The sequence below is a fragment of the Daucus carota genome, chromosome 3 (genome assembly GCF_001625215.2).
Source record: "Daucus carota subsp. sativus chromosome 3, DH1 v3.0, whole genome shotgun sequence".
Lineage (NCBI taxonomy): Eukaryota > Viridiplantae > Streptophyta > Magnoliopsida > Apiales > Apiaceae > Daucus > Daucus carota.
In genome coordinates, this window is record NC_030383.2 from 41,484,018 (window position 1) to 41,503,852 (window position 19,835).

Below are 19,835 nucleotides of genomic sequence, written 5' to 3' on the forward strand. Positions count from 1 at the left end.
CGCAGAAGAAGTTTTATAATATTAAAAAGGTCCGGTTAATAATTGAATTGTAACAAAGATTTGAGAATTGATGTAATGCAAATATGTAACTGATCAAAGAAAACATAACATGCCGGGAAAATTTGCCGCTCCAGCATCCTTCTGAACATACATAATTACAAGGAGAAACAATATTTATAATAAAACATTACGAATTTTCTGTGGTGTGCTCATGTGGTGTGCTCATGAGCACACAATAGTCACTAACTCTTATGACAATACTAACTTTTGATTGGTGGATAGGTATAAATGTTGGTGGATAGGTATAAATGTTAATGGAAAACATTATCGTACGCTATGTGTCCTTACAAGGAGTGCGCTATGTTGCACGGGGACGCCTACTAGGTGGAGTACCGCAGTTTGGGGACGTCCCGGGGACGGGGACGGCACGGGGACGGCTGGGGACGGCTTGGGGACGTCCCCAAAAAGTTGGGGACAGCAGGTTAAAATTGGGGACGTTTCCTAGAGTAAAATGATAAATATACCCGTCCCCAATTAAACATAACATAGAAAACCCCAACTCAGTGGCTTCTATTCAAGATATACATTATTCACGCGTTCTTCATATATACATACAATCATAACTCTTCTCAAACTACTTTCTCTCTCAACCAAATAGACATAACTCATTAGTTTTCAATGGAATCACAACATGGAACTAGTGGCTTTGGATATGGACATGATGAAAGTGGAAGTGGATCTGAAAATCAACCTCCTTTGTGAGCCTGAAATGGAGAACGAGTTGATCTCCGGTGATACTAATATTTGAGAATGTTGCATTTGTCCTATTTAAATTAAATTTTTAATTTTTTATTAATATATTATGTGCCGTCCCCGTACCCTTTAATTTTGAAATTGTCGTTTCATGTCCCCGTCCCCGTACCCGTATATGTTCCCGTACCCGTCTCCGTGCAACCTAGGGAGTGCGTAATAGCTCACCGATCGAGTGAGCAAAATTGCCTCGTTTATTATTTTGCTAATGCCACTACGATTTGGCATGTCTCAAGCCACGTAGTGGTGATTATCTACTTACTCAAGAATCAAGATGGTATGAAGCCAGGTCCTAACTAAAACTTCTGGATTTTACTTTGGGAACCTGAGTGGTTGGGTAATTACACCATCCTCTATAACCTCTACACACACATGAAGATGTATCAGTCAGCCAAAAAGAAGACACACTTGAAATTTCGTTACAAGGTCCGCATGTGTTCGTGACTTATAAATTGGCTATACACAATATATGCAAAACATTGCCATCCGCTTTCTGTGTAACTAAATGATAATAAGTGCGTTCAGTCGAGCTCAATTATACGGGTCCTTGTATATGTTGATGTCTGTAATATGCGAGTAGTATTCCTCATTCCATGTCAGACCAATTCTGATCCTATAAATTATGCCAAATTATCAGTTACATTAATTATTCGGTGTTGTTCAGGTACTCGAGTCCAGGGACTAAATAAATTTACAGGCTGGAGCAGCATCCAGGTGTGTGTGTGTGTGTGTCCAGGTGTCCTGTGATAGATTTCAAAAGAGAAGTTTATATAAATGTGTGCATATAAACGTATAAACTCTGCAGCACAGGGCTACGAGCTACAGAAACAGATAAATAGAGTACGAGTTTGACATCTTTATATATCTTCTAAGATAAGGACCAACTAATAGTAATTTACCTAGAAACAAATCCTAATCACAAAGTCTTAACAAAACCAGAAGGCAGAAAAGCAAGAGCTTCAACACTTCTATTCCACCTCTCAGGTTGATGATTAGAATCATATAAGGAAGCTATTATTTAATAAAAATTCCACATCAGTTCATGTCATAAAGCAATGTACTGGGGAAGATGCTAACAAACCCCTTAAGCTGCAGCAAATCAGCAACAAACAAGAAGTTCTATAAATTTCTCTTGGAGGTAAGATGAAGATGACACAGGTTATTACCGGCTACAGGTCCAATTCAACAGATCACAACAATCTCCAACTATAACAGACTTGTGTCTTGCTGGAGGATGCAAATTTGCATAAGAGGGCTCTAAAACCATATATTAACGATTTCAAGAAGATAACTTCTAAGCAAGTACAGATTTTCTCGGCATACCAAGACAACCTATAGGCTATAAGCAGTAGCAACTCGGTATAACTCAATGAATGCTGCTACATTATTATTATGATATGCTTTCTCAGTAGTGCATTAGCTAAACTCATTCTGTTTGGTTTTAAATATCTAATGAAAGCTTCAATTGGTCGAAGTTTTTGAATGCATCAAGTGGTTACATATTTACCAAGTATCCGCATTGCATGTTCAATTGCTAATACAAGGTTTCTAAAGCATCTGACACTAATTATGTGAGGAATAATCTAGTTCACAACATCAACTCATTGATCTCTTGTCAAGTTGATAATTTTGGACCCATAAATTACGTCAAACTTGTCAGTTACATTAATGTTTTGGCCTTGACTAAATACAATGAAATCTACTTAATATTATGAAACAAAAGACAAAAATGCCACAGTTTCAGATCAAATAACAAACTCAATTGGCCTCAGCAAATGATTTCACTTCAATACAATTCCTTACATAAGACAAAAGCATTATCTAACTATAACACTCGCCCTCCAACATATATAGCTCATAAAGGTTTAACAAATAGACTAAAGAAACCATTACCTATCATGTACACATTGTCCGCTATCCTTCGATTCAACAGGCCAAAAGCATGATACACATCCTCCTCATCCAAAAACCAAAACCCCCAAAAGAATTTGACAAATGTGGCTAAAGCTATTCTCCGATCTCACCCGCCGAAAAATGAGAAGAAACCGCGTTTTTTGGGTTCTTCCTCAACCATAACCGCCTTCATGCTGTCCTGCTCTACTAATCTCCAAGCAGCTTGTTCAAATGCCAACCCAGCCAAAGTAGGCGGCTTATTTAACACTAACGGAAAACCCCTGTTAGTACTCCGTATAACCTCTGAATCCTCAGGAATAACCCCCAACAACGCCAACCCCAACATCTCCTGAACATCCAACACTGACATCATATCTTCCCCTTTAATCATATCCGTCCTAACCCTATTCACCATCATTTTAATATCCCTAATCCCATCACATTCCAACAACCCAATAACCCTATCCGCATCACGCAATGCAGTAATATCCGGTGTAGTCACCAAAACCGCCTCATTCGCAGGCGTAATCGCAGTTATAAACCCTGCATCAATGCCAGCCGGACAATCAATTAGAATAAAATCCGGACACCCTTCCTCCCTATCCTTCAACGCATCAACAAGCCAAACCAAAGCCTTCCCCCCAAACCCCATCGGAAGCTTCGACCTCGGCTTAGATATACACAACAACTCAAAATTCGAAAACCTCTTATCCCTCACCAATGCCTGATCAAGCCTACAATCCCCATTCAAAACTTCCACCACCGTATAATTAACCCGACTCTCAAGACCCAACAAAAGATCAAGATTCCTCAAACCAACATCAGCATCAATCGCGACAACCGAAAAGCCTAATCTAGCTAAAGAGAGGCCAATGTTAGCCGTAGTAGTCGTCTTTCCTACCCCGCCTTTGCCTGAAGTGATGACCACGACTCTAGGCGTGTCGCCCGCGAGCTCGGGCTTCCGATTGTACTGGAGAATTGAGTTGATTTTGAGGGACTTGAGTTTGGAGGGTTTTAGGGTTTTTGTGTGTGTGAAAAAAGGTGAGATTGAGGGTGTGGGAGAAGAGTGGGGGAGATATGACAAGGGATTTGAGTGTGTGAGGAGAGATATCATGGTTGAAAATGATTAGGGTTCTTGAGTTATCTAGGGTTAGGGTTAGAGATGCAAGGACATTGCTAATTTGCAATCGAACTATCGAAGTGAGTTAAAGTGTACAACTCGTGTACTTGAGCTTCAAGATTGGGAGAGAGCGAGTGGAGAAGGTGTAAATTGGGTTTTAGGGCCGGTGATGGGCTAATTGGATGGGAAAATACAAGTGGAAAACTAGGACGCATGGTTCAATATTTGTTCGAATTTGCATTTTGTACCTCCATCATCTTGAGTGTAGTTTCTTAATTCGGATTGGTTTCCATTTTATTTTAGATTTTTCGGAATAAATATCATAATCATTACTCATTTATTTCATATATATGAAGTTTATTATTCATTTCAAAATTAACTCAGCTTAGTCCTAACTTAAACTTTTATTTCATCTAAATTCAGTGACTAAATATACAAATTTTTAAATTTTTCAATGATCAAGTTGATGTAGAATTTCAAATTCATAACCAAATTGAGTACATTTTGAAATGAGTGATTAATTTGAAAAGTCTTTTTTTTCGAAAAAGTTCTCACCTCACTCCTTCCCAAACCCTAGCCTTTATTAGAAATTTTTGAGGGGGCTTCCATCAGTTTTCACCGGTGAAAAGCCCCAGTCTCCTTCTTTCATTGTTTTGTTTGAATTTTCCTTTTAGTAAGTTCTTAATTTATTTATAATTTGTTAGTATTTTCTTTTTATGAGAGTTGATTTTTATTTTGGTGCGTTTTGATGTTTTCCATGACCGGGGTTATAAATCGGCATGATTTTCATGGGTTTGATTCAGATCCGAAGATTATTATAAGATCACATCTATGGTCAATTGTTCAGAACGGTCAGGTGGTGAAAATCTTTCAGGTCAAGACAAGTAATATATTCAAACCATCTTCACATCGCTTAGATTCAACAGTGATATTCTTCCGCGTATCTCCAATTTCGATTTTATTTGTAGATGTCGTATGATTTGTAACTAATGAATTGACTTTTTTTATCAAAAGAATTGATATAATTGACCAAATAAGTGATGATTTTGATATTTATCCCTATTTTTAATATATATATCATCACTATAATATATAGATACATGGATAGTTTGTAATTTTAAAATCTGGTTGGTCAAATACTTTTTCTTATTCTTAAATTACCCTTTTTCTGTTCTTTCAAATATATAAATGTAAACAATCAGAAACAAATACAAACAATCATGTAAATATTCTTTAACTCTAATTCTAACGTATTTTACTACAACACAAACCTGAATTATATAATAATTTTTAACTTTAACAGTATTTATTTCAAGACAAACATGAAATTTATAAAAGATAAATTATATATTTTTCCTTACAAATGAAGGGAAAAAACAATATCATTTGTTAAGAAATTCAAATTAATTGGTTATTCAATAATTCTACTCATCCAGAAATAATTGTTGAGACTTACGCTCTCTGTCTTTTATTATTTGACACTTTGACTTTTGATACATATTTTTAAGTGCTTTGACCGGTTAGTTAAAAATATTATTTTTGATTGATTTTTTTTGTGAATTATAATTTTGATTATATATTTTTATTCAGAAAAATTTTAAAAATAATATTTTTAACAACCCCTCAAAAAGTTAAAAGTGTGTGTCACAAGTTAAAGTATCAAATAATAAAATACAGAAATTATCCCCGTTTGAATTCACAAATCAACTCCTGTAGTAATCTTTTCCGGAAAGAAAAATCTCCAATTTCCAAGGTAACATGACCCATTTCAATAAGCCAAACAGCCCCTAGTCCAATGTTATCATACGACGGCGTTGAGAATCATAAGCGCAATAAACTCCGCCGCGGCCGTGAATTTCAGTCCTCACCATTCTTAATTCTTAATCAGGTAAGATCACTTTCTTTAATTCTCAATTTTTGTTCTTATAATATTTGTGTAAAGATTTCATTTTTGATTTTGTAGCTACATCGCCTTTGTTGATTATATGCTTTAGGTTTTAATCTTTGTTAAAATTATTTGTTTGTTGTTCATGTGTTTAGTTATCTAATCATACGATTTTTGTAATCGGCCCCTTTGTTCTTAATACAAGAGGTTTTTTTTTTTTTTTTATAAGTCTTTTTTGTTTTTGAGTAATGGAATTCTGATTGTTGGTTCGAAATGTTAATTGTTGAATTTAGATGAATTGTTATCGAACTATGATTCCCGTAGTGTGATAGGTGTGTGTAGTCATCTAAAACCCCGATTGCTGCTATAATGAATAAGTGCGACTTTTGCTGATAAAGGACTGATCTTTAACGGAATGGGCATATTTGAACATAATGTAAGGCTTAAGAGAGAGATATTAGAGTAATACAGCGAAAGAGTGCAAATTTTCTGCCATTAGGTTTGTGAAGAATGTGGATAGGATTTAGGAATGATGAATGAGCATTTATCCCTCGATTGGACGGATTGAGCTTGGGTTACATTCGTATGAATGCAATGGAGGAAGGAGTTGCTGTACAAATTTACTTACAAAATAGTACATGCCGTCTTCCAGTTTCATCCATGCCAATCAAATGACGTGTTAGCTGTATATGGAATTGTATATTAGCAGCCTGTCCTTTTAATGGTCGGAATTTTCCGATTTTGAATTTCTGATCAATGTATACTCTATGCTGGTACTGTTTTGGTTAGAAGCTTGATGTTATGCAAACATAGGTGTGATTTGCTGATTATTTTGTGGTTGAAAAAGTATTAACTGTTTGGTACTCTGTTTATATTTGTATGTAGGTTGCATTGATTTGAGATAGTACATTGTTTTCTGTTCTTGCAAGGAGGGACAATCTGTCAGTAGATTTATGTGCAGTGACATGGTAACTCGTCTGCTAATTTATTTTGTCGTCTGCTCACAGGTGGATTGCTGCCTCAACAAATAAGTTAATAGTGTCCCTCTGCTTATTGATTGCAGGAGCCCAATAATATTATGGGTGACAAGTATGAAAGCAGACTTTACATTGGGAACCTTGATTTTAGGATAACAGAGTAAGCGCACTATGTGTTTGAGCCACATGTCATCAAGAGTATTTCAATGTTAGTTGGTTTTCCTGTGATAGTTGTTTCATGATTATATATTTGTTTCTTCAGAGCTGCACTGATTAAGATGTTTTCACCATTTGGAACTATTGTATCGGAGGACTTCCTATGGCATACTCGAGGTCCAAAACGTGGAGAGCCTCGTGGTTATGCTTTTGTCCAGTATCGTACCGTAGAGGTAAGTTTCTCATTCTCCGTTCTTCATTTGTAAGCAGTGCCTGAAGTTCAATTTTAAAGTGAGCATGCAGGAAGCTAAACTAGCAAAGGAAAAGGTACATGGAAAGTTGGTGTATGGTCGCCCTTTGGTAGTTCGTCTTGCTAGCGAGAAAGACTTGGTAGACGGTGCAGGAAGTTCCGACAAAGCCATTGATGCAAAGAAACCAGGCCTTACCGGAAGCTGTCCAGGACAACTGACCCGGAGTGCTAAAATCGCTGCAATAAAGAACAAATTAAAAGATATGGAAGAGCAGAACCATGAGACAAAGAGGCCAAAAAAAGATGAAGGCAGTTGATTCCTTTAGTTAACAATGAAGTAAGAATTGAAAAAGAAAATGTCTAGAATACAAAAAGAAAAATGTTGACAAAGGCTCCCTTTTTCATCTTATATGCACCCCAGCTTCTGTAGCTTTAAACTTGAAAGTGAAGCACCTGGGCTCTCATGTACTAGGGAAAATTGATGAAATGTATCTCTCCATTCCAAATGTTTTCTATGTTGAAGAATCTTGAACATTTGATTCATTGTGTTTTAACTTTTACATTCCGAGATTTTTCATTTGTAATGGTCGCTTGAAAACTTAGCAATCAAGAAAATCATTTATTTTTTTGGTAGACTTATCCGTCCCTTTTTTAGATCAAATATATTTGAAATATTAGTTTAACTTATTTTGTATGTTCTGATATCTAATTGTACTTTAAAAATATATTTATGATATAACAATACGCGTCATGAGAAATGAAATATCAATTAATTAAAAATTAAAAAATGTTTTCAATTAATATATATAATTATTTGTTAGATATGCTAATTAGCATTTGTGTTTAACATACTAAATACATTTTTAATAATTATATCCGTTAGAAGACCTTTAAATAAATATGTCCGAGATATATTTTAGTATATTTTGAGTTTAATAATATATATTTTGAAGAATGGTATTCCTTTTGTTTTACCCATTTTCATATATTTTTCACTGCTTTATAGTTTATACACACTTTAATTTTTTAATAAAGTACAATTTTATAGTTTAATTTTAAAATTTATTTTTCTAAATTTTAAAATTTTATTTAAGAATAAAATTGTTAAAATAAATCATATAGTTATACTTACTTTATGAAACCATTAAAAGAGGGAAAAATGGTCCGAGATCTCACAAATTTTGAAAATAATGTCCAGAATAGAATAATAGAGTTTAATAACACTTGATAATTTAGCGTTTACAATTTGGGAGAAAACATTATATGGGATATTGTTTTGATGTTTTAACCTCAGCAAAACGCGACACTATATAAAACACTAGAGGATGTAATGTTTACATAAATATACAAAACGCTATATCATATAGGACTAAAAAATGATATTTGAGACATTTTTCTGAATGTTAATCATGTATATACAGTCATATTTAGGAACGCCCTAAAAGAGGGCGAGGGAGTAGTAACACCCTGCTCTCGAGTTTTAAAAAGGGAGGAAAGCAAGTGAAAAGTAAGTAAAGTTATCTAACTTTCACTCTTACTCGTGCTCTTTAAAAGGACGAAAACAAGTGAAAGTGACTGAAAATATAGCATAATTTCACTGCAAAACTTTCACTCCAAAAATAAGATAAAAATGAAAACACACTTACTTTCACTTGCATTCACTTGTTTTCTCCGCTGAAAAACTCGGGAGTAAGGCCTAAATTTGCAATCCCAGAACATTACATTAGACTACTTGCTGACTACATGTGAGAGTTTGTATACAACTAGGCTACTTCCTAGACTCATCACTTGTTCAAAGAAATACAACTTGGGTGCCGGTAATGGCGACCAAGCATCTGCATCTCCAGCCGGTAATTACAAATCCTCACAAGCGTCACTTAACCAACATTTCCAACTTGTCGAACAGACTACTACCTTTTCAATCCGACCAGAAAAGAGCTTTGATTTTGCGACCTCACTCATACCCCACAAATTCGAATTCAAATCGATGTATTAAAGTGAGATCTCAACTCAACTTACCTCTCATTTCCCCAAATGATCAGTGGGGCAACTGGACTTCTCTCTTTGCTATTGGCGCTTTTGGTATCTGGTATCTCACTCGCCTTTTAAGCTCACTTTTAAGTCAAACCTTTTCTCGTCAAGTCAAATTTCAAAATTAACGGCATGTAGTATCTGCAGAATCTTTATATCTATTTCGTGAAATATATTTTTTTTTACTAATATGACTTATAGCCTTACAGCCGAGTATTTGTTCTAAACAATTCTCAAAATGAGCCAATTCTCGAAATGAGCCAGAGTCGAACCCATTAGTAGTAAATACAGAACCTTGATATCTACTCTGCAAAATTTATTTATATAAATCAACATGTATTTGAGCCTGTTGACTTAAGTTATTTTTGGAAAAAAGTACAGTATATGTGAATATATTTTTTCCGAAATTAAGTACTTATTGTGCGAATGAGAAATGTTAAACTCCATGTAAATACTTGATTCTAGAAAATAATTATATAGATGTGAATTTTTTCCCCTTAAAATAAGTACTTAGTTTGGCTAAATAAGTTTAGCGAGACAGGGGCATTATTGGCGACTAGATATAGTAGTAAATGATGTGATATTTGACGCTTAGAGTTGAGTGGTGTTAGTGATACTTAACCCCTTATGTATACATTTGTGTATTTCTTTTAAGTGATTTATGATATTGCTATAGGAAAGGAAGGATGCATCTTTGTGCTATTTTTTCCCTTGCTTAAATGATTTTATAAAGGTGATCTTTTTTGGCGTATGTTAATTTTGGTATTTGGCGAAGGTCGGAAAAGACCAAGATTGGAAGCTCATTAAGTGGTGCATTGGTGAGCACATTAGTTGGACTGGCTGCCAGTAATTTGGGAATTGTTTCTTATAAAGCACCTGCGTATAACGTTGTTTTGGGGTATTTACTCCCTTTAGCTGTTCCGTTGTTGTTGTATAGAGCAGATTTGCGACGAGTTATACAGTCCACAGGGACACTGCTTTTGGCGTTCTTGATTGGATCAGGTAACTCGTGTGATATTCCACAAGCTTTGTATATTTGAACATTGTACTATTAGGGACTAGCTAAATTCTTCACTTACGCACAATGGAGACTGAAGAAATCTGACAAATACAGTAATATCCTTGCTCTTTTGCGGAATTCAGATGTGATCATTTATTTATAAATAAATATTGAAAGTTTATTATGTATCTTTTTAATCACGAAGAACAAGCTAGCAATTTTGTGTTGTGCAGTGACAGTTTAGTATGTAATGAGTATTATATATTGGTGACCATCATAGCATAAGTTTCTTGGGGGTTTGTGTCCAGAGAATTCACTTGTCATTTGCTAATGTACTCTTTCTGTTCTTATATTACAGTTGCAACAATAGTGGGGACTGTTGTAGCTTTTTTGATAGTGCCAATGCGAGGGCTTGGTCAGGATGGTTGGAAGATAGCAGCTGCATTGATGGGTAGACACATTGGGGGAGGTAATGTCTGGAAAGATATCTCTTGTGGGCTTCTTTTAAACTGTGGAAGATATGTACAGTTGTACATAGTTTTACTTATATTTTAATCCTTTGAATTGTGTCGGGCCTTGCACTGAGTTGTGTTAAATGTCATTTTTTTTTTCTTGCAGCTGTAAATTATGTTGCGATAGCTGAAGCCTTAGGGGTCTCTCGGTCAGTTTTAGCTGCTGGACTAGCTGCTGATAATGTTATATGTGCAGTATACTTTACAACATTATTTGCTCTAGCTGCTAATATACCTCCCGAGGCGGTATCAGCAACATCTGGTGTGTGGTAATCTGTTTAATCCACTTCAGCTTTTATTAAAAGCAGCATTTGTTTCATAGAAAAATCTGATAATTAAAAGTATTAAGAAGGGGATGCTTACTTGTAATACATTTTGTAGCTCAACTAATGTGTGGAACTGTTGATAGATGTTGAAAATGATAACGAATCAAAAACCAACAGCCAGCTTCCTGTACTGAAGAGTGCTACAGCTCTTGCAATATCCTTCGCCATCTGCAAAACTGCCAACTTTATTACTAATTATTTCAGAATTCAAGGAGGCAGTCTGCCAGCCATTACTGCAATCGTTGTGGTTCTAGCAACTGCATTTCCAAAGCAGTTTGCCCAGCTTGCACCTTCTGGGGAGGCTATGGCAATGATTCTAATGCAGGTGAAGTTTCTGTGTGATTTTCATCTACATTTCCATACAACGATAGCTTGAAAATATGAATGACATGCCTTGTTATCCTCACAAACGAAGGAACTTCCAAAAGAATGTGGGCTTAGTTGGGAATTTTAATCAAACAAGAATATCACCTGTAGGATGTCCACTGAACGTTTTAGAGCTGCTTAACTGCAATGCCTATAATGCTAATAACAGTAACAAGTAATAATGAACACGTAAAGATAACTGTACATCCGTGGATTACAATGGCCACAAATTGATATTCTTGTGCCAAGTAAATGCTTGTTTTGGGATAACTTTTAACGGGCCAAGTGCTGCCAAGCCTAATCTCTATATGTCTCTCTTCGTGTTTGCAAGTCCTGGTGGCCACGGTAATGACATAAAGAGCTAGTACGGGCCATTTTTTAATTTGCTTCGACCAGGATCTCATTCTTTACTTTCAGTATGTACCACTTCTATAGCTATTTAAAGAAAAACAGAACACATTGCCAATGTCATATGTTCTGACTCTATGCTTATCCTCTATTACTTCGTTATGTTGCTGTATAACCTTGTTGGAGAAACTCTTAATCCATGAAGTCATTGAGCTCACGGTCTTTGTTTATCTATATCAGGTATTTTTCACTGTGGTGGGCGCAAGTGGGAGCATATGGAATGTCATTAATATAGCTCCCAGTATCTTCCTATTTGCTCTTATTCAAGTATCAGTTCATTTAGCCGTGATCCTCGGGGTTGGAAAATTGCTTCGCTTAGACTTGAAGCTGCTGCTTTTAGCATCCAATGCCAATGTAGGAGGCCCTACAACAGCTTGTGGAATGGCAACAGCCAAAGGGTGGAGCACCTTAGTCGTGCCAAGTATTCTTGCTGGGATATTTGGCATTGCAATTGCGACATTTCTCGGCATTGGTTTCGGAGTTGCAGTGCTTAAATACATGTAAAATAGTGTTCTGCCTTTGTTGAAATATTTCCTCTGCTCTGTAAGAGCATCTTTGATATGTATAATGATTGGCTATTTTCGTTGGTTAAATTCATTATGTAAATTTTTTGTTAAGTGGACAATGATTACTCTAATGGGAGTATCTATATTCATGCTTATTTAAAATTATACCAAAAGACTTTCGTGGATACATGGTTGGCTATATTTTTTGCTAAGGGGAAATACTACTCGAAATTAATCAAAATGAGTAGAAACATAATTGAATGTTAAATATTATTATATTTTATAAGTCTAAGTTTATGAATATTAAACATTAATTGTTATATCAATATATAGTATTTACATGAAAAAATTTATGTAAACAAAAATTATAAGTTAAAACAAAATTTTATCAATCATATTCAAACTTATGCTTTGTTTATAAATTAGAATAACTAATTTCATGATACATAACTTCAGGATTGTCAGCACTTAGATTACTGAACTTAAAAAACTTGTAAACAGATCACAAAACAAGATTTGACTTATAATCAACTAGTTGAACTATTAAAAACTTGCATCAACGTAACTGCCGTTAGCACACTGTTAAGTATTATTTGACTTTAATGGAATCTATTAAAAAAATCTAAAACTATGAATTTATTAAGTATTTTTTCAAAAAAAAATTCAGATTTTTTTGAAGTTTTAACTCTTTTTTTCCAAATATAAACTTTTCTTAATTTAGTTGACTGCATGTTAAATCTAATAAATTTTGTAGGATAACAATTATATTTTATATTTTTTACGATATACAACTTCTTTTTTTTCAAATCTTTTCAATTTGAAAACAAACATACACATATCAAATTTCTTGTTCCCAATTCTAGTATAAAATGAAGTAAATAATACTATAAATTAAAATTGTTTTATAAATATAATTCTTTATCATGACATAATTATAATACATGGATAAAAAATATAATTAATTAAGAAAGTTTAAATGAATTAAATGAAAATTCAAAATTTATAAATAAAATAGATGATATATTTAAAAAAATGAATTACTCTGTGTGGCTTGTAGGCAGAAAATAGATAGAACTTAGAAGTAGTGACTGCAAACTTGTGCCAGGTTGGGAACTGTGAACAAAACAAAACGCGTGGGCCTGGACCAAAACAAATATACCCAGAGACGACAACACAAGCCGTCGTTTAAAAACTAGTCTATCTTTGTGTTCTCGAATAAGTGAGGAACGAAGAAAGCTCCAAAATTACTCAAATACCCCTCTATAAGTCTCACAATTACCAAACCTTCATTTCATCTATATATAAGCTATCCTTCAACAAATTTTCTGCTCATCGTCTTTCTTGAGATCTATATATGCAAGATTTTCTGTATCTATATCCCATCTGTATTTTGTTTAGGTTTTTTCTTTTCTCTCTTTTTCATGCTCTAAAATTTCAGAATCTTGACTTTTTGTATCTCAATTTGTGTATGAATTTTTTTACATTAATCATACAGATTTATTTACTTTTTGCTAATTTTGATAACGTTGGTGCTTCATTGTTTTTAGATTTGTGGGTTTTTTTTGTAAGTACAATTTGACCTTTGAAAGTGGTGTTGAGATGTGTCTGAATTGTTGTTTATGTGACCTAGTTTGTGGGGTCCTGTCTGGGTAATAGTCTGTTTATTTTGATGAATTTTATATAAAGATTGAAGCTTTAGTAATGTTTTGTCATTTGTAATAATGCTGTAGTAATTGCTGTTAACGAGTAAAGTTGAAATCTTGAACCTTTAAGTTAAGCTGCCATTAGGGTAACTGTTACATATGGATGTTTGTTATGTTAAATTTTATGAAATTTCTACTTGTTTGTATAGGAATTTCGGGAAAATTGGTTTTTGATCTTTGTTGTTTTCGTTATAGGCTGTCTGCGTTGGATAGCAAACTCTGTGAGAAAGGTTGTTGTAGCTGTGTAAGGCTGCTGGCTTTATTTGTAATATCTTGTAAGGAAACGCGGGTCTGTTGGAACTCGAAGTTGCTTCTTAATTTGTTACATTTACCGGAGATAAAGAGTAATGTCTAGTTCGGGGAATGAAGAGGTGTCTAGATTTACTTTTGTTTGTTACTGTTTTAGGTTTAGTTTTCGAATCTTTCTTGTATTAACTTTGTCCTTAACTTGCAGATGAGTAAATATTATGCGACTATACCTATCAAGAAAAGGAAGTTTCCGATGGTTCGATATTCTCCACCCCCTCCGGATGAGCGGTCTTGCCTTCCTGTCGAAAGTGTTCAAAATAATTTAGTGGGTGATAATAGTTCTAGCTGTTGTCAGGAATCGTCTGTTCTGAGTGCTGATGTTGGAACAAGCTCCAATGCAGATAAGAAGTCGGTGTTGGAAATTAAAAGGGAAATCGCCATTAATATGATTGTTAATTCGATGGGAGCGAATGCAGATCGTTTTACTGGTAAAGCTAAGGCACCTACTGTTCATTGTGACCCTCTGGACACTGTTGACAGACAAGAGAACGTTTTACTATCTAGGGACCAGAAAATGAAAGAGGTTCTTAAGGTTGATCTGCCTCCTAATGAAGCTCCTGTTCCACTTGTGGTAAAGAAGGAAGTGGTTAATAAACTTGATGATAGTTGTACACCTGGAATTTTTAGGATGCCAGAGACCGTCCAAATGTTTTTAGGGACTAATGAACCCCGTCCCGCATCGATGATTGGTCTGAATGGTGATGACTTCAAGCAGGATCTTGATAAATCATATTATACGTCATTTTGCCTCTCTATAAATCAGGATAAGTTGCTTGATGAATGCAAAAGTGATGATGTTAAGTCCCAGGTTGCTAGCCCTCTTGTCCATGCTGATAGGTTGAAATGGGACCTCAATACCACAATGGATGATTGGGAAGGTCCTGGTGGTGATGGTGCTACTCCAGAACCTGTGTTTAATAGTGAAGCAACTAAGAAGGCTGATATAAATTGTCCGGAACCTGTAATAAGCTCAAGTGGAATACTTGGTAATATATCTGATGCACTTGAAGCAAAGAAGAAGGCTGACATCAATTCTCTGGAACCTGTTATAAGTTCAAGTGGAGTACTTGGTAATATACCTTGTGCGCCTGATGCTGGAAAACAGTTTCGTGGAGAAACTGACTCCATTTGTATGCCATCTTCAAAGCCTAGTCGGCAATACAGATATGACAACTCCCTTCAACCAGGCTCGTCTACATTAATGAATCCAAATTTCGAAGGGGAACCCTTAGCTTCACTAGTTAAAGTAGATTCATGCAGGATTCCAGTCAACTCAAATACGACTAATGTGTTGGTTTTTGCTGGAAACTCTACTTCTGTTGGTAATGACACAGTAAAATCTGAACCTTATATTGAAATTGTTAAACCTGATTGTTTGGGGAACAAATGCGATACCATGGATTTACCTGGATTAGTAGACAAGGATATGTTAGAAAGATGCAGTTTAAAAGCTGTAAATTTCGTAACTGCTGACCGTGATGATGTAATTGAACCTAGATCCATCAAATCTGAACCAGTTCTGGGTATTCAAGGAGCAGATGTTATACCTTGCGCGTCAGTTGAAAAAGTTGTTCAGTTTCAGGTTAATGTTTCTTCCACAAGTTCTTCAGGTTTACATACTTGTCCAGTGCAATTGAAAAGTGGGGGTGCAACAAGTCAGTTTGAAGTTTCCATTCATAGAGAAGAAGTACAATTGGGAACACACACAACTTTGGGAACCTCTAAAATTGTTGATCATGTTACTGCAGATATGGATCTCTTATCACATGGTGATGTACATAGGCAATATTACAGTGGTCCAGAGGATGCAAAGAGTTACGAACCTCTGGATCCCTGTGGAGATGCTGGGAATACTATAAGCGATAAGGAAATCAATAATGTGTCGGCTGTTATGTTGGAAGAGTTTTTTTGTCAGTCTAATCGCAAAGCTGAGATTACTAATGACAATGTTGTTCATGTGTACTTAAGAGGTAGCCATGATAGCAGTAAAGGTAACAACTGTGAAGATTGTGAGCTTACAGCATCAGACTTGCAGAAAGAAAACAGAAAGGAAGAAAATTTTGTTGTCAACAACTATGATGGTAAACTTTCATCAGCTTTTTCCGAGGATGATGGTAATACTGCCAGAATCCCTTATTGGAGTGATGGTTATGTTGAGGATCAGGGGGAAACAAGTGATGATCATATCAAAGAATGTGTGAATTCTGCCCAAGAAAGTGGTCAGATGACAAGTAGAGGTCATTATTTGCAGGAAATCGATCAATATATGGATAGAGACAGTTCTTTTCAGGAATCATCAACAATTGAATCTGAAGCCACTAAGATGGCAATAAATGTAACACAGAACATATCATATGATCTTTCAAGGAGTGATGTTCAGATGGGTCATGACAGAAATAAATTGTCTGTTGGGGGAATTAATGAAGGTCAAGGGATTGAAACTAACTTCAGTCAGATGAAAGATGTAAGGTTGACACAAACAAATAAGTTGCAGGAAGTTGATCCAACTTTACTAAAGCCAGAATCGTCTATTACTGTTAATGATGCTGCTACTGCTTCCAACAGTGGTGGTAACCAGAACCGGATCATAAACTTACCTCGAGGTTCTAATATGACTTCCCCTTGCATGCCTAGATATGTAACAGATAGATCATTGCTATCAACAAGGGAAAGATATGCTGATGAAGATGAGACAGTAATTCTACAAAGAAATAGGTACCTGCTGCATACTTGATGTTCCTGTTAACCACTAAACCACCTTTTGACAGCAGCCCCTTTTCTTATGTTTTAGATTTTATGTAGACTTATGAGGTGTAACAATATTTTAATTGCATTTTCACAGGGTTGACAATTATGCTGATGACCCACGGAGATTTAGAAGGGACAGGTTTCAAACTCAGCCGTACAGAAATCCCAGAATAGGTCAGATACGTGGAAGAGGAAGAGGGAGAGGTTTCAGGCAAAGGGATGAATGGAAGTTTGATTATAACTCTGGTGCTGACAATTATGACTGTCCACCTGATTATCGAGTTCCCAGACATAAACGTGCATCTAGTGGTGGTAATGCACAGGTTGAAGATAATAATTACCATATTAGTCATAGTAGGGTTTTAGGCAGAGGTAGGGGAGGAATAAGACCAAGCAGAGATGTATTGCCTTCATTTTGTCATCCATCCTCAAGAAGGTTCTCTACTAGAGATGGGGATGTTACTAGGACAAGGGGTATTCAAATAGTGCGAAGATTTCCGGGGAATGTTTTCTCAAATAGATGTTCGGATGAAGATGAATTTAGGCATGATGAGAAGTTCACTAGGGATTTCCCTGAAGATCATACTGGTCCCATATTTAATCCCTCTCGGCCAGCTTACCAAAAATTTGATAGTCGGTTTGCCCGGGGAAATAGAAATTTACCTAACATCCCGAGAAGGGCCCCTCCTCGAATAAGGTCAAAATCCCCAGTAAGATTTGAAGCACATCAGAATGGTCCCTGGTCATCCCCGGAAAGAGGATCTCCTGATGGTCGTCGTTTTGCCAGAAGGTGTGTCTCTCCTTCTTATGTGGTCCGGTCTTCCCACCATTTCTTAGACATGGAATCTGAAAGGATGGATCGACCTAGGTCTGCTAATTCTGATCTGCGAAGCCCATCTAATCGTATTGTAGCAAGAAATACTAGAACACTTAATACTATAGATCCGGACGATGACGAATTTGGTGGCCCCATTAATTCTGGTAGGTTTCAAGACCTTAATGCTGATAGGAAGGGTGACGAGAGAAGAAAGGGTGGTGATAGATGTAATAACATTCGTTCTTTTTGTCAACTTTTTGATGCCGATGGTGGAAATTTACAATTTAACTCTGATGATAGACCCAGGCCTATCAGGTTCAGTACAGAAGATGGTTCAGAGCTCAATGAAAGAGGTAGCTCAAGGAAAAGGGACTTTGAGAGGAGGATCAAGATCAGACCTGGAATAGCCCAAAGCAGAATGAGAGACCTAGACGAGGAGGAAGCGAACTACCGAGAAAATAAGAAGGTTTGGCATGATGACGTGTTCGATGATACCTCTAGAATGAAACGAAGATTATAACTTAGTTCTCTCTACTACTGTGAAGTGTGAATTCATGATGAGAAAAGCTGTCATTTGATAGAATTGATATTGCATCATTTTGTTTGCATCAAAGTGCCTAATAGTATTGTGTGAATGATGATATAGGAATCTATAGGTAGGCCTAAAATTACGGGAACGAAGTACGCTTAAATGTTGGAGCTGCACTCGAGAACCTGTCATATAAGATTGTTCAAGTTATTTACATTGTTGGTCACATAAATTTTGAATATGATCTTTGGGCAAAGAGGCAGACATTGTTTTTTCATACATGGTATGCCTTGTGTACGATTAAATTTAGTATGTGTAGCCGGTTTTTTGATAGGAGTATGTTGCTCACTTCTGGAAGTTCACAATCAGGAACATGATGAATTAAATTCAGCTAGTTCTATGCTTTCGTGATGCTTGAGTAGCTGACACATAAATCTGTAAGCTAGTCTAATGGAAAGTTGAACGATTTTGGACAGACTATACCGTTTTCCTAGTTTCCGAGGGAGAGAACCATATTTGATTTACTTCAGTTTCTAAAGGTATAAATATTCTGTAGTTAAGTTTTTCATAGGAGAGTGCATGGTGAAAGCTGCAGTAGGAAGAGGAATCACCATTGTGCTGGGAACCTATGATGTGCTGAAATCGTGTAATATTAGAACTTATGTTACCTGACTCTTCATCTTGTCTCAAGTACGGATGTCGAGCACTCGACACTCGGATATGGTTATGGCCACTTGGAAACTTATTTTAGGACAAAAACCTGTAAAATGTCAAAATATATCACTTGGTCACGTATCCATTTTAAACGCTTTTAGCGGAGCCGAGTCGGGGTAACATAAGCTCCTAACCAGTAAACAGACCTTAAAGATCTTAAAACCTATCTATGCAGGTGCAAAGCATTAAAATTTAAACAAGAACGAAAAGTACCACTGACAAAAAAATCCAAAGATGAAGAAATCCGAAGAAAGCAAAGGCATAATAGTCATGCTTTGAACATGAAGGCACAACCAAGGAGAGCAACGGCTAGTTTGCCTGATTTCTCTCTCGGAAGTTAAAAGAAAGAACAGAGAGTACCTTTTGCATAGAATTTTGACGAACAAGTCTGAAAAAATCTTATGCAACCGCCCCCTAAATTCCCCAGTATGATAAAAACTAGCAGATGCCAGATGGTACATGTATAAGGACTTAACCGACAATGGCTTTCATCTCCTCTGCCCCTGGTTCTTGCAGAACATCCTCCTCCAAGACTCTAACTAATGTTGTTAAGAATCTTAAATTTACCATCATGTCTACTTCTATCAGTATCACTGTTCGCGAAACTACATTTCCTATCATTATTGATGCAAATAAATCAATAGAATCGTTCACTGCAACATTAAGATCAATGAGCTGGCTTTGAGTAGGAAATATTATGCCTGAGATTTATGTATAGCAATGTCTGGGTAAATGAAAGACTAACAAATATATAAAGAGAAAGGAGTACTAGGAA

At 35.9% G+C, this 19,835-nt stretch overlaps 4 protein-coding genes across 5 annotated transcripts; 3 read left to right on the forward strand and 1 right to left on the reverse strand.

Annotated features, from left to right (window-relative positions):
• Positions 1 to 2,548: 2,548 nt before the first annotated feature.
• Positions 2,549 to 4,033, reverse strand: LOC108210786 (septum site-determining protein minD homolog, chloroplastic). Its single transcript, XM_017382200.2, has one exon. The coding sequence runs from the start codon at positions 3,815 to 3,817 to the stop codon at positions 2,831 to 2,833; it is 987 nt and encodes a 328-aa protein (XP_017237689.1). The 5' UTR covers positions 3,818 to 4,033; the 3' UTR covers positions 2,549 to 2,830.
• A 1,543-nt stretch (positions 4,034 to 5,576) lies between these two features.
• LOC108211692 (uncharacterized) lies at positions 5,577 to 7,634 on the forward strand. Of its 2 annotated transcripts, XM_017383357.2 has the most exons (5): positions 5,577 to 5,711; positions 6,594 to 6,676; positions 6,772 to 6,845; positions 6,948 to 7,074; positions 7,145 to 7,634. In XM_017383357.2, exons 2-5 carry the CDS (start codon positions 6,662 to 6,664, stop codon positions 7,406 to 7,408), a joined length of 480 nt encoding a protein of 159 aa, XP_017238846.1. In that variant the 5' UTR covers positions 5,577 to 5,711; positions 6,594 to 6,661; the 3' UTR covers positions 7,409 to 7,634. The 2 variants fall into 2 exon arrangements, with proteins under 2 accessions (XP_017238846.1, XP_017238847.1); XM_017383358.2 differs by lacking the exon at positions 6,594 to 6,676 and having other exon boundaries at positions 6,716 to 6,845.
• Positions 7,635 to 8,747: 1,113 nt separating this feature from the next.
• LOC108210929 (uncharacterized) lies at positions 8,748 to 12,427 on the forward strand. The gene is made up of 6 exons (XM_017382391.2): positions 8,748 to 9,180; positions 9,898 to 10,124; positions 10,481 to 10,591; positions 10,741 to 10,896; positions 11,044 to 11,285; positions 11,915 to 12,427. Exons 1-6 carry the CDS (start codon positions 8,912 to 8,914, stop codon positions 12,236 to 12,238), a joined length of 1,329 nt encoding a protein of 442 aa, XP_017237880.1. The 5' UTR covers positions 8,748 to 8,911; the 3' UTR covers positions 12,239 to 12,427.
• Positions 12,428 to 13,449: 1,022 nt separating this feature from the next.
• On the forward strand, positions 13,450 to 18,623 carry LOC108214679 (uncharacterized). The gene is made up of 4 exons (XM_017386816.2): positions 13,450 to 13,638; positions 14,139 to 14,314; positions 14,398 to 16,967; positions 17,095 to 18,623. Exons 2-4 carry the CDS (start codon positions 14,291 to 14,293, stop codon positions 18,335 to 18,337), a joined length of 3,837 nt encoding a protein of 1,278 aa, XP_017242305.1. The 5' UTR covers positions 13,450 to 13,638; positions 14,139 to 14,290; the 3' UTR covers positions 18,338 to 18,623.
• Positions 18,624 to 19,835: the final 1,212 nt, after the last annotated feature.

Excerpts from the sequence above, each read along its gene's own strand:
- LOC108210786 (XM_017382200.2), bottom strand. The coding sequence starts at position 3,817 with ATGATATCTCTCCTCACACACTCAAATCCCTTGTCATATCTCCCCCAC.
- LOC108211692 (XM_017383357.2), top strand. Across the intron at positions 6,846-6,947 it reads CTTGATTTTAGGATAACAGA|AGCTGCACTGATTAAGATGT; the intron begins GTAAGCGCACTA and ends TTGTTTCTTCAG. Across the intron at positions 7,075-7,144 it reads TCCAGTATCGTACCGTAGAG|GAAGCTAAACTAGCAAAGGA; the intron begins GTAAGTTTCTCA and ends GTGAGCATGCAG.
- LOC108210929 (XM_017382391.2), top strand. The coding sequence starts at position 8,912 with ATGGCGACCAAGCATCTGCATCTCCAGCCGGTAATTACAAATCCTCAC. Across the intron at positions 10,125-10,480 it reads GGCGTTCTTGATTGGATCAG|TTGCAACAATAGTGGGGACT; the intron begins GTAACTCGTGTG and ends CTTATATTACAG. Across the intron at positions 10,897-11,043 it reads GGCGGTATCAGCAACATCTG|ATGTTGAAAATGATAACGAA; the intron begins GTGTGTGGTAAT and ends AACTGTTGATAG.
- LOC108214679 (XM_017386816.2), top strand. The coding sequence starts at position 14,291 with ATGTCTAGTTCGGGGAATGAAGAG. Across the intron at positions 14,315-14,397 it reads CTAGTTCGGGGAATGAAGAG|ATGAGTAAATATTATGCGAC; the intron begins GTGTCTAGATTT and ends CTTAACTTGCAG. Across the intron at positions 16,968-17,094 it reads GTAATTCTACAAAGAAATAG|GGTTGACAATTATGCTGATG; the intron begins GTACCTGCTGCA and ends GCATTTTCACAG.